A 13,782-nucleotide genomic window follows, 5' to 3' on the forward strand; every position below is an offset into this window, starting at 1 on the left:
AATGAGGAGACATTCCCATTCCTTTTGACTCTTTAGCCTTAAAAAAATTTTACCAGGACAGTTTGAAGCTTGTGGCCAAATTAAAAACCTCTGGGTGTTCCTGATTTCACTTAGGAGAATTCATCTGTGGGAAGGCTGTTGGTGCTTTCAGCCTTGCCTTCTGTAGCTTGTGGCTCACAGAACAGGACCCGTGTCAGAGAAGAGTATTAACCATGTCTGTTGTGCTTTCCTGACTCCTTGTAAACTGATAGATGAACACTAGCCTGCTACTTAATTCTAATTTTCTCTGTTTATCCTGTTTAAGCATTAGTGATTTTTTTTCTGTGTATATGCTGATTTACAATTAATTCTGCTCCACTTAAGAGACCATGTTCTATTTGGTAGCTAATGGCTATCACTCTTATCAGTCCTGCTTTTCCTGAGGACCTTGTTTTATTCGAGTTCATGGCATTATATTCTTCCTTCATGGCTTCATGTAAAGAATTATAATCATTGGTCTTGAAGTAAAATCACTGACCAAGTATCATGGATTGTAATGTTTATCTTTTACCCTTGGCATTTTGGGTGTGTATGTATGTAACAATGAGCATCAGAAAGTTTAATCGTATTTAATTTTTAGAATTTCCAAATATTCCTGAGGTCATTTTGGTTGGCTTTGTGTGGCTTTCTACCATAAACAGTTCAGTGCCTTAAAGATATGATGCATTCTTTTCCTTCTTCAATAATTCATAAACTCTGAGCTTGTTGTCTACAGATTACATAATTGACTATAAATGAATGATGTGTGGAATAGTCTTTATCTTCTTTATGTACCCCTGGAACATGACTCTAAAGGCCTGGCAGTCATAGAAGCTCAAGGATTTCTTCTTATCGATATCTATAAATAACAATTTACTACTTTTTCTGTACAAGAATAATGCACTCTCCTACTGTTCTCAGAGCTGCCCTTTCAGTGTGTTTTTCAGGTCACGTCAAGCACTTTACAACTTTCCATTGAGCTCCTGTGATCAGTGGTACAACATGGGGCTCTGGCAGTGGGCTGGGTTTCTTCTCTATGAAAAGCAGTCTGATTTAAAGATAGTATATTTATAAAATTCTTTTATTTTAAAATAAAACATAGAGAAAACCTCACAAAAATGAAAAACTATGACTCAATGAATTTTTATGATACCCACCACACAGGTCAAGAGAAAGACTTTGCCAGCCATCATAGAGGCTCTTTCCAAGTGGTCCATCCCAGACACAAATGAGCCATCTCTCTACAAATAATAAGTTGTAGCCTACCCCTACAAATAATAATTATCATGACTTTCAGCCCTTGTATTTTTTTCCTGTTTTTTTTCCACTTACATATATTTAGTCTCCTTAGATACTATAGATTAGTCTTGTCTATTTTTTAAAATATGTCTTTTAGAATCCCTTTAATCTGTGTGTTTGTCCTCTCTTGTGTTTGTCACAGTTTATCTGTTGAGGAACCCAGGCCATCTGACTTGTAGTGTTCACACAGTCTGCATTTTACTGATTGCATACAAATGTCCTCTTCAGTTCAACATGTTCCTTTGAATTTCCTGAAAATTGGCAGCCAGATCTAGAGTCAAGTTTGATCCTCTGGCAATGCTAGAGGAGGTGTATGGTGTGATTACCAGAGGCACAAAATGTCTCCTATTTCTTTTTGTGATTCTGATACCAATTGATGCTTAATGCCTATATTCATTCCTGGTGGTTGTAAATTGTGATATTCTAATTTTATTATTTCTTTTGTATTTTGTTTAATTAATGAAGACGCACTTATCATCATCTCCTATCTGGCTACCCAGTGACATAGTTCATTTTAGGAAAGGCGTGGTAACTTCTCAAATCTTTGCTTTAATTATTGGTTTTCAATATAATTTGTTGGTTCCTGTCATCCTCCAAAGGTGACTGATTCTTCTTCCTCTTTTTTTAATATCATGAACTTATGGATTTAAGCATATTTAATAGACTTCAATTCATTGCAGTTAATACTATTTTTAAGACTCAGATCATCCCAGGTTGGCTCCAGTGTCCATTTGATATAACTTCAGTAGTCTTCGATAGCTTTCTTGTATTGCTATCTGATGTCAGTGTCATCTTGCACATTTTCTCTTTCAGACCTGGTGCCCTGTTTTACAATTTTGAGAAATTATATTTCAGGACCATTATGTGAATGCTGAGGGGCATTCATTGCTAGATCTTTTCAGTGAACATAACTAAGAAAAATATACACATATATTTAAAGGTAAAATAACTATTAGTTTATATTGATATTTCAAATTCAAGCCTAAAGTTTTTCACTTAATGTTTTCTTTATTACAGTTTGTCAGTTACATCTTCTTTTTTTCCACACTAATATTTTTGGTTCTCAATGACACAGAGAAAGAGACAATTAGAATATCCCATAATCACTCATTTTTAAATCTCATGTTATTTTGAATACTTGTACCCTATCTCCATTGTTAGCATAGAACCATTGCATATTGTACTCGCTCCCATTTAGCCCTTATTTGGTGTTAGTTCTATGTGTAGCTATGTTTTTTAATGTTCATCATCAGTATGTATGTCACGTCTTCTTAGTAATTTTGGTTGTTTGAAACTTATTTTCTGGGAGATTCCACAGGAATAGCTCATGTAAATAATATTCCCTGAGTTCTTGGATGTTGATAATAGTTTATATGTGCCCTTGGTTCTTAAGTCAATTTTGAAGGTTATAAAATCCTTCATTCGCATTTTCTTTCCTTGAGTAACTTAAATGTGTTACTTCATTTTCTTGTGGCATAAAGCCTTGCTGTCAAAGTCTGATAATAAATTTTCTTTTCCTTATAAGTCTTCTACCTGCTTTTCTAGGTAGTCAAAGGATTTTTTTTTCTATTTCTTTAAAGATTTTAGTTTTGTAAGAATCTATATCAAGGTAGCAAATACATGGTTACCCAGAACTTAAAATTCTGTAGGTATTTGATCAGGGATATCTATCTAATGGCGATATTTTGCATATCTCTATTACTGCATCGTGCTATGGACTAGCAGTGTCTTCTTTACCAATGACACTGGAGTTATTTGTACCTTTAAATCTAATCAGATTAGAGAACCAATTCCAGAAAACCCAGAACCAGACCAAATCAGAAAACTCATCCCTAAAAATCTTTTCCTCCAGAACCATTTCTGGTAACAAAATCATCTCTGTTAGTCAGGGTTCAAACATGAAAAGCAGATCAGAAGGAGAGATGATAGATAGATGATAGATAGATAGATAGATAGATAGATAGATAGATAGATAGATAGATGATAGATAGATAGATAGATTTTTTTTTTTTCAAGAGATTTGTTGCAAGGAATTGGTTTATGTGATTGTGGAACCTGGCTGGGCAAGTCTGAAGTCTGTAGTCAAGCGCTTCAAGAGGGCAGGCTGGAGTATTCAGGCACAGACTAAAGTTGCTCTTCACAGGTAGAATTTCTTCTGCTTCAGGGAAGCCTCCGATCCATTCTTAAGACCTTTCAACTGATTGAATCAAGTCCACCCAGATTATCTAGGCTATTCTCCCTTATTTAATGTTATTTGGGTATGGACTTTAATCCCATCTGCAAAATACCTTAGTAGAGACACCTAGGTTAGTGTTTTGGTTGAAAAACTGGCGACTGTAGCCTAGTCAAGTTGATACATTAAAAGACCATGACAGTTATCAAATATATTATTCACTTAGATATTGTTTCGATTATTATCTTCATAATATTGCTATTATCAGGATTTGCAGTTAGAACTTTTGCACAATTATCTCACCTAATATTCTCAGCATCTCTGTTGAATAAGCTGTTACAAATTGATATCCCCATTTTTAGATGAAAAGGCAGAGATTTGAGAAGTAATGAGAAACTGTGAAGCTAATAAATAGTCATTGCAGGACTAGAACGTAGGTATCATCTCCCATAGTTCGGTCTACTTACTCTGCCCTTTTTGTGTGGCTCCTCGTATTGGCCACCTTGTCCCAATATTGCAAAGACACCTTCACTTCTTAGGTTAAAGTTCATTTTCTTGTTTAATACCTGACAGTTTTTGTGAAACTTGGTTAATGATCCTGATTCTAGTAATTTGCTATCGCCAGCACATTTTTACCCTACTTTATATCAGAATTATAATATTTGCCTCCTCTTTCTTTTTCTGTGTCAAATATCATTTGCCTTGTTCAGTACTTTTATTGCCGTATAGTAAATATGTTGTGAACTTAGTATTGTAATTTTAGGGTAATTTCTCCTAGAGGAATGCTATTTTCTTATTGTTTAATCTATTGACATCAATATAATAATTTCTAACGGATGTAAATGAGTGCTTTTCTCAAAATAGTAACAGTGTTTCTAATTTTAGAAATTTATAAATTTCTAAACCTTTAAGTTTGCCATGATCCTCTTTCATTTTTCTAAAATTCTTTGATTTAATTGTTCAATAATAATGATGATGATGATAGCTTTATCATACCTGTGAGAAAGAAAAACATTTCATATGGCAGACAAGCCCCAGTAAGGAACCCTCAGGTCCTTGGAATTAATTTGGCTGGATTGTTGTATGAGTCACATCAACCTTACTTAATTATAGTGTGCAAATTTACAGACATTAGTTTTGGAAAAAGGGCAAGTACTGACAAATTATATGTGGTCCTCTTAATATTATTCAATAGGAACTTAAATACCTAACATAGGAAAACAGTCTCTTTCCAGTTTCTCCAACTCTAAGAGGATGGAGGAGACATGTATCATTGTGTGCCCAGGAAAGGCAGTGAAAAATAAATAAAGCAATAAATGTAATTTAATTTTTTCTTCAAGCCAATAGAGTGAAATAATCTCTGCAAGTGTTCTAAGTGCTGCATTATTGAATTTAAAATTAAATTGGATTAATTATATTCCTCAAGCTTTGAAAAGAGAAGCTGAAATAAACTGTTCCATATTTTAACCATACCACATTAGCTTTTAGGATTTCAAGTTGAAAGTAAGTAATAGAAAACCAAACGTATTACATCACTTAACAGGAAGTCCAGAAATAAGGGGGCTCTAAGAGCTGTTGACACCATTTGATTTTATTTCAATTTTAAATTTTTCTCAAGAGAACAAAGTGAGGATTTATTAAGTGGTAGTACACTCTCAGGGGGAGAGTGGGCAGACTCAGGTGAGTAGCTGCCGACACCATTTTAGAGACGTGATCAAGAACCTGATCCTGTCTTTCTCCTCAATGTGCCATGCTCAGCATTTTAGTCATGACATTGAGAAAAAGAAAAGGGGACTCACTGTGTTTTCTCTAGAAGTGAGGAAACCTTTCTGGAAATGACTTGGCTTATTCCTATTATTTCTCATTGGCCAGAATCACACCCTTTTTTAGACCTGTCATCTTTTCATGAGAACAGGACCTCCATCATGTTTTCAACCAGTGTCTCAAGCTGAAATATCTTGCTGCATAACCGAGGGATCTTGTAAAAATGCAGATTTTGTTTCACTAGATCTAGAGTGATCTCTAGACTTCGCATTTGTAACAATCTGACAGGTGATCCTAATGCTACAGTTTATTATAGATATTGGAAATTAACCAATATTACCACTACACTACTTTATGCCAGGAACTGACCTTGTCAAATAAATACTGCATGCACCCTGCATGATGAAGCTTACTTAGTTTACTAGAGGAGTCATAATAGTAATTCCAGTGACTTGCCTAGGGTTACTTGGTAAGTGACGAGTCTCAGCAACCTGTACTGGAGAGAGAATAAATAAGAAAGCATGACAAGGATCTGGGGAGGAGGGGAGAGGAATGAAAAAACAAAGTGCTAGGTTATAATCCTTGGATCATATAATTTTGTGGTTCATTTCTTAGTATTTCTCAGGGTTGGGGATTTTGAAATGCAGAATCACATAAAAATCTCAAAGCAGAATAAAGAGCCCAGAACTGAAGAATATAAGACAGAAAACTATATGCAAACACTGCTGTATAAGAGATAAATTTACCATTACTTCTTATTTCCTTCTTCCATAGCCCTGCCCACTCTGCTAAATTGATAGCTTGTAGGCAGGCAAAGACCTGTTATTTTGGATTATAAAAGAAAAAGTTATCATTATTTTTGACTTCTGAAATGTACATATCATGAATTGCTACTTTGAAATGTAATGCCTTACTGAAAGTAAATAAAGCAAATAAAGTAAATAAAGCAATGTCTAATATAGTAGATTACATTTTCTCATTGATACAATGCATTGATCAAGACTCAACAACAAATAATCAACTCACTGGACTGTACCTATGATACAAATGAAACAAAAAGCAGCTTTGGTTTATTTTAGAGGAAATACTACTGGATTTTGTGTCTTTAAACCTAGTTTTGAGTTTTAATCCTGCTACTAACAGGCTGTGTATCGCATTTTTAATCTTTCTGAATTCTGATTTTATAATCTTTAAATGGAAATGACTATCACAGAAGGTTTGTAATAGAGAACAGTGACAGAACCAAGGTAATAGCTAATATAGTATGAGGTACATGGAGGTGCTTATTAAATGATTTTTGAAGAAAAATCTGAATATTATGACTCTATATTATTTTTATTGTTATTTTATTTCAAGAGATAAATAGCACCTAAGTGTACTATGCTCATTAATTATAGAAACAATGTATATCCTATATAAGCATATATAGTTATGTTAGTATAGTAATATACACAAATACAAACACAATGTAATCAACTTTGTGATCTCCTGATGGTCCTCAACATCTCTGAGTTCAGAAAGAGCTTGGCATAAATGATCTCTAGATGTCCTTGAGGTTCTGTATTTCTGTAGCTTCCTTTTATTATTAATTTTAATTAATGATTTTTATATATTTTGTTATAAAAATTTATGAAAAACTAAGGAAGTTTTACATGACTTTTGTCTCTAAAAATATCAGCGAATTTAGTTCATTTTAACAAAGAACTTGAGTACCCACTAAATAATGATAACATACTACATATAAGATGCTGTGGAAGAAAAAATACAAGATTTGGAGCCCTACCTTCACGATGATTTCAGTACCCAAAAAGGTAAAAGGACATATATAGAATATATTGTAGAAGAGATTCAAGATAGAAATGCTGGTGATTACATTTTTATGATGATCTTTGAGCTTTTGAGACACTATTCATGGTAATTTCAGTGGGAATGGAAAGTGAAGAGTATGTATAAGTTGATGAAATGTGAGGTTGAGGCAGAGAGGACGTTGTTAGATTTCATAGCTCGTGGCACTGTGGGCATCAACTAGGAATATCTAAGAGCTCTTGGTCTCCCTTGTTGGGTAATTCAGATTTTTCATGACAGCAAATGAGTGATTGCAAAAGTCAGTAGTGGTCTTGTAATTGTTGCAAAGAAATAGTGTATATCCTGTATTGGCAGTGTATAACAATGGAAAGTTTTTAAAAATCCAGAATTCTTTCAGGCTAGTGAAAATCTCTGAAATGGCTGCTTGTAAAAGTAAAGGGTCAGAAAGTAAGGTCTCATTGACAATGCAGAAGATTGAAACAATAGGAGACAATGCCACGGGCAATTGTGATTCAGACTGAGAAAACTATCTTAGCACAGGGACAAGGTAGTAACGAAGGCTGTTGGGCATCACTGAGGCCAGAGTGAGTTTTGGGATCACTGAGAATATTCACAGAACTATGGTGGAGAGGATAATCTGACCTGATAGATAACTGACTGGAAGGCTATTTGGGCAAGCTGGGAACTCTGGAAGTTGAGAGGCTGTTGAGTGGGATAGTGAAAGAGTGGCCTGCAAGTGAGGAACCAGGATAAAGGGTAAGAAAGTACAAGAAAATGTGCCCTCCTTTGAGGAAAGTGTTATTGTGAGATGAATGTCAATTAAGATGGAAAGATGAAATAATAATTATTCACAGGGAAACATTAAGGGTACTTAGTAACTCTTCACAAGAGAAGACGGATTTTTGAAAAAGACATGGTGTTAAAAGACGTGAGTGTTGTGTGTGCACAAGCAAGATGATTTAGAAGACAAGGTGGGCAGCAGGAGTTGGCTGGTCTTGCCAAAGGAAGAACTGAGAAAGGTGATGGAAGATGGAGAGCACCACTGGAGGGGTGAATTAGGGGAGGATGAGGTGAGGGCATGTACCTGTCTAAACAGTGCTGAGTCATGGTCTGCCTTCCAATTAGAAAGATGGTATCAAATGATATGATAATTGAAAAAAATGCTGTTTGAGATTCTCATGTGTAAAATTTTTGTTTGTTTGTTCATGTGGTTTATAGGGAAAGAGAATTTAGGCTAGATTTTATGGATTTATATTTTAGGGTTTTGAGTATAAGCTGCTTTTTCTCTTTATTATTATTCAAGGGAATGGGCAGAGGATCTTGGTGCAAAAATCATGGAATACGTGGGTCAGGAAAGAAGAGTCAACAAAACACTGAATGAGTGAAAATTTTTGACTTTAGTCAAAATTGGGACTTTTTTATCCTTAGGTATATATGCATATACAGACACACACGCATATGTATAACATAATTTGCACATATATATCATTTCAGATATGGAGAAGGGTGTTAAAGGTACAGTGGATTTGAGGATTTTAAAAATTATTAAAGTAATAAGATGATTCCTTTATTATTTACCTGTTTAAAAAATGCAAAGTGTTTCAAACATACAAAAACAATTATAAAAAAAGATAAATTGATCACTAACATACCCACCACTCTAATTTAATAGAAGTTGACATTTTTCATTTTTGTCTCCTATCTTAATTTTTGTTAAGGTTTTTATTTTATTTTTTTTTAAGATTTAAACATGTATTTCAGTGGAATGCAGGAGATGTTCAACTTTTTTTTTTTTTAACCAGGACCCTACTGGTTTTAGTTTGCTTAGTTTAACTGCCACATTGAATTTTACTGAATGGATAAATCTCAGTTTATTTATCCACCACTCAGGAATATGTGGATCTTTCCCATACTTAACTATTACAAACGATTCTGAGTTCAACATTCTTGTACATATCTGCGTGATCACACATAGAAGAGTGATCCAAACATAGAAATGCAGAAATGGAACTGTTGGGTCCTAAGTTTTATGCATTTTCAACTTTACTAGATAGTAACAAATTATTTTCTAAAATGACTGTAACCATTTACACTTCTAGTAATTTTACGGTTCTGTTTTCCATATCTAGTGATGAAATGATATTTCAAGTAGTGTGAAAGGGTACCAGGAATACTTAGTATTTTACCAACAAGAAGTTAGGATGAGGATCATGACCAATTCTCTCTCATAGTTGTAGCTTTTCTTTGCCCTTTGTGCTATCTTTGACATAAAGAATTTTTAAATTTAGGTTGAGGATCTCTTTTCATGGTTATTAGACATACACATTTTCTCTTTTTATAGCCTGTCCATTTTTTGATAGGGTGGTTTGTCTTTTTTCTTATTGAACTGTAGATGAATTTTACATAACCTGGCTATTTATCTTTTGATGATTATTTTCATGACAAATATCTTATTACAGTTTGTGGCTTGCTTTTTTCACTTTATTTATGATGTCTTTCAACATATAGAAGTTAGAAATTTTATTATAGTTGAATATTTCAACCATTTCCTTTATGGTCTTGTGTGAGGCACCCTGATACTGTAAATATGTTTTTCCAATAGTTCATTTTAAAAGTTGACAGATATGCTTTTAACTTTTAGGTTCCTTTGATTATTGCTTTTAAATGGTATAAATTGGCTGTCATTAATGCCAAAGAGATAAAAGTTTGCAAAGAGTACAGATTTTGGTTTGACTCTAAATTATTCATTAGTATTTTATAGTCATGATCGCATGCTACACATTTAGAATAGATGCATTGGGCATGGTCTCAGTCTCCTGAAGGGGACAAACCTATTAAGCACATGCAGTATAGTATAAGGGTGAAAAGAAGACTTTATATATATAGAGTCGGGCAGAAGGGAGGGGCAGTGGATCATTTGCCAAAGAGCCATTAACTGTCCTGCTAATTCATATACTCTGGGCTAATAACAATTTTATGGAAAGCTGAGATTACTGTTATATAGTTTCAGCACTTCACTCCTTAAAGGATAGCAGTGTTTACTTACATACCTTTCCTGATTGAAAGACAATGGTAAAAATTTGTGGGGCTACACAGATATTTTCTGCCTAATTTTAACAAACAAGAATAACTTATCACAGATGTTCATTGCCAAGATGCTTTAGATTTCTGGAAATGTTAAGAACCTGTTTTTTAAAGATTGGTTTCTGTTTACAGAGGCGAAATGGAGAAGATATACCAGTAGCCCAGACTAAGAACATCAATCACAGAAGATTTGCTGCTTCCTTTAGATTGCAAGAAGTGACAAAAACCGACCAGGATTTGTATCGCTGTGTAACTCAGTCAGAACGAGGTTCTGGTGTGTCCAATTTTGCACAACTTATTGTAAGAGGTAAAGTAAAATTGCTTTCACTTCATGAAATGACATCACTTCATTAGAACAAATGCAACTTTTGTAGATATTTGGATCGATTTTTAAATCAAGTACTCTTCATCTCAAGTCACTATAAAACCATATCATTATAAAAGTTCTGAAAATGTCTTAAGGTCAAATTAAGACTGTAGTTGTATAGTTTGTCAGGCAAGTTTATAGTTGTATAGTTTGTCAGGCAAGTTTTCAACAAATGATTTCTATCGAAGAGAATCTATTTTTAAAAGCTCTAATAGGGCTAAACATAAAAAATACTTTATTCCATATTGCCATCATCTAGTTTGCATTTTAACTTTAGATTGATTTTTCCTGTTTACAATAGTTCTCTAGATACTTTAGTTTTTCAAAGCATCGTGGCAATTATGTCAAGGTCAAAGTTTCTATCCCCGTGTATACCCGTAAATTTTACCAGTATCAAAACCCAGTTGTGGATGTTCACTAATTCTGGCCCCCTATGGAATCTTAGAAAATTAGACTTTCTAAGAGGTCCTCAGTATACTGGGATACTAAGGCTACCAGAAGAATTGTGAGGGATTATGACATATAAGTACATATCTTTAGTGAATACTGGAAAAACAAGTACAAGTGCTCAATGTATATTACATTCATTGAAAATTGACTGAGTCCCTATATATTCCACTGTTCTAGATTGTGGAGATACAGTGGTTAGTAAAATACAAAGACTCTGCCCGTATATAGCTTAACACTGAGGTATATTAGGCACATCATATAGGAAGATGTTGAAAATGTAGTATCAAGTCATGGTGTGTGTTATGAATAAAAATAAATACACAAAATGACAGGGATTGATAGTTTAGTTAAGATTATCTGGAAGGCCTCTTTGAGAACGTGACAACTGAGCTGAAACCTGAAAAAAATGACAACATCAGCCATGTGAAAATTTAGAGGAAAAGCGGCTTTGTTGAATAGGCTATCATGCATCAGTCGATTATGACACAAATGAAAATAATTATAAACCATGTAAGTCTCTTCAAGGAGAAGTTTGGCAGATTTTAACAAAAGCATCTAAAGTGGACTGAGATTTGTCAGAGACATCAGGGAAGGCCTTTGTCAATGACTTTCTTTGAGATAGAATCTGAAAGTTGAGAAAAAGTTGCCCAGATGAGGGTTGTGGATGTGAGGGGCAGGGGTAAGAGAAAGAAGGACCAGCAAGCAGAGAGCAAAGCATGTGTCAATGCTTCGAGGCTGGAAGGAGAAAATGAGATACCTCCATATTCAAGTTAATATATTTTATAATGCTTGACAGCAAATGTATCTTGATGTCATGTATTATTTCATTTTAAGATTTACTTGATTTTAATACTTTAACCTTTAGTACTTTTAGAAGAAAATTGAAATTCAGACTATTTGATAATTGCCCAGAGCCACAAAGATCTAATAACTGGCTGAGCCAGAATTTAATTCCATGTTTCTTAACTCCTGGTGCCAGGCTCATTCCTTTCCACCACAGCTTTATCTCGCATTAACATTATTAAATAAGGCTATTAGCCACTTGTAATGCTTTTGTCACGAGAGATTCTGTAGCTCATCAAAAAAAAAAAGTTCATCTTTGTAAATTGGATAGGACTCTATTATAAATAAAACTTCTCTCATGGCTCCTGAGTTAGCTTATATCACCTGCTTAAGTTCATGAAATCATAGCCCCAGTTCATTGACAAATAAGAAAATATGATAATATTTAACTCTAGTGTTTAGATAGAGAGGCAGTTTAACTTATGTTCATATATGTTTGTATATCCATCTTTGGTGAGCCCTGTTGCTGCATCTTTCTCACCTGAGCCTGAAGGTACTTTTGAAAAGCTTGAAGGTGTCCTTGGGTAATCTTCAGAGTGATTAAGATGCTATGGATACAGGAAGGTGGGTGTATTCTTGAGTCATCAGGCTCACTGTATCTTCACGGGACTTGTAGGTGCATGCACGATGTGCAGCCCCTGAAGGAGATGGTGGCTTTTAATAGTGCAGCTAGAGTGCTTTTGAATAACTTACAGTTATATACTTATATCAATATAGATATAAAAATTTTTTGAGGGAGTGGCCCCCAATGTATTCAACAATTCATAGAAGGCAGAGTTGAAGCTTTTATCCAGGTGTTCTCTTTAAAGATAAATTTCCTTCTTTCAGATAGCCATTTAATGCCTGTTTATTTTAAAAGAGATTTATTTTGGATTACTAGATTTCTCTTGTTTACCTGATCTGAAAAGTAGATTTTATCAAAGCTTGGTGTTCTTTACTTGGAGAAACTCCATTATGGCTATTCTAGGAGTGTCCCTTGTGGAGTGAATAATTATTTCAGTAAGATTTATAAAAGGATACTCCTTGAGTTTCATAGAAAGTTTTGGCTGTTTTTCTTTCCCTTTTTAAATTTTTTTATTTTTTAAGAAAGTCCTGGCATTTAACCTATATTTTGTTTTAGATTTTATATTGTACCTGTTGGTTTAAGATATGATGGCGCTTTGAATGTACTCTCCAGAGTGTGTTAACATTTTAGAAACGTATTTTGATAGTTTTGGCAGTTTTCTTTTTCTTTTCAACATATTTTAGTTTGTTATGTATCTAATACTTACAGGTGATACTCTGCTTGGTGTTTTATTTGAAAACTAATATAAAGCAATACATTTTCTTGTTTGTCCAGATAACCACCGAATAAATATTGCTAACCACAAAACACACCCTTCAGGGTCAGCTCTCCTGGTGTTGAAGTAGTGCTGAGAATTAACTATGGTGACAGGTCTTGTCTCTCATTGGCACTTTCAAAGCTGACATCCTGTTACATGGATACAAAAGATGGTAATTTTAAAGGAAATTTTTGGGGCAGTGATATGAATAGTCCTTAATAAGATCTGGCATAGTATTGCCTGTTGTCAAAGATGACCCAAGGGTAAGAGTTTATTAGTGCATTTTCTCCTAAACTGCAAGTGACAGGGCATGCTTAAGGCTTTTTGGTTGCTGTTTGTTACAAATGAAAACTTCACTGCAAAATTCTCATGTTGAAGAGTATTGATCCCTGTGCTCCCACAGCCAGAGGAAGAAAAAATAAAAGTACGCTGAATTTATCACGACTTTAGGTTTGCTTCCAGATCGTTTTGAGTAATGATAACATTTTGTTTGTGAAAGCCAATCTTTATTGACAAAGAAGTTTTTACAGAGATGAGATGAAGAGCAGATATTTTGCTCCATGTTTCTACAAAATGGAAGTGTAAAAAATGTGAAATAGTTGAAATGATGTTTACAAGCTTCAGACTAAAGGCACCACCTTTGTAGTCTAAGTTAT

At 34.3% G+C, this 13,782-nt stretch overlaps 1 protein-coding gene across 6 annotated transcripts in view; it reads left to right on the top strand.

The window, feature by feature from the left end:
* Nucleotides 1-13,782, top strand: part of PTPRK (protein tyrosine phosphatase receptor type K) — a 574,209-nt gene that overhangs the window by 306,167 nt on the left and 254,260 nt on the right. For all 6 annotated transcript variants that reach the window (XM_082474428.1, XM_082474429.1, XM_082474426.1 and 3 more), the window contains exon 6: nucleotides 10,277-10,451. In XM_082474428.1, the coding sequence (XP_082330554.1) occupies nucleotides 10,277-10,451 (175 nt within the window). The remainder of the gene's footprint in view (nucleotides 1-10,276; nucleotides 10,452-13,782) is intronic.

The sequence above is a fragment of the Balaenoptera physalus genome (assembly GCF_965194825.1).
Source record: "Balaenoptera physalus genome assembly, chromosome: 9".
NCBI classification, from domain to species: Eukaryota; Metazoa; Chordata; class Mammalia; order Artiodactyla; family Balaenopteridae; genus Balaenoptera; species Balaenoptera physalus.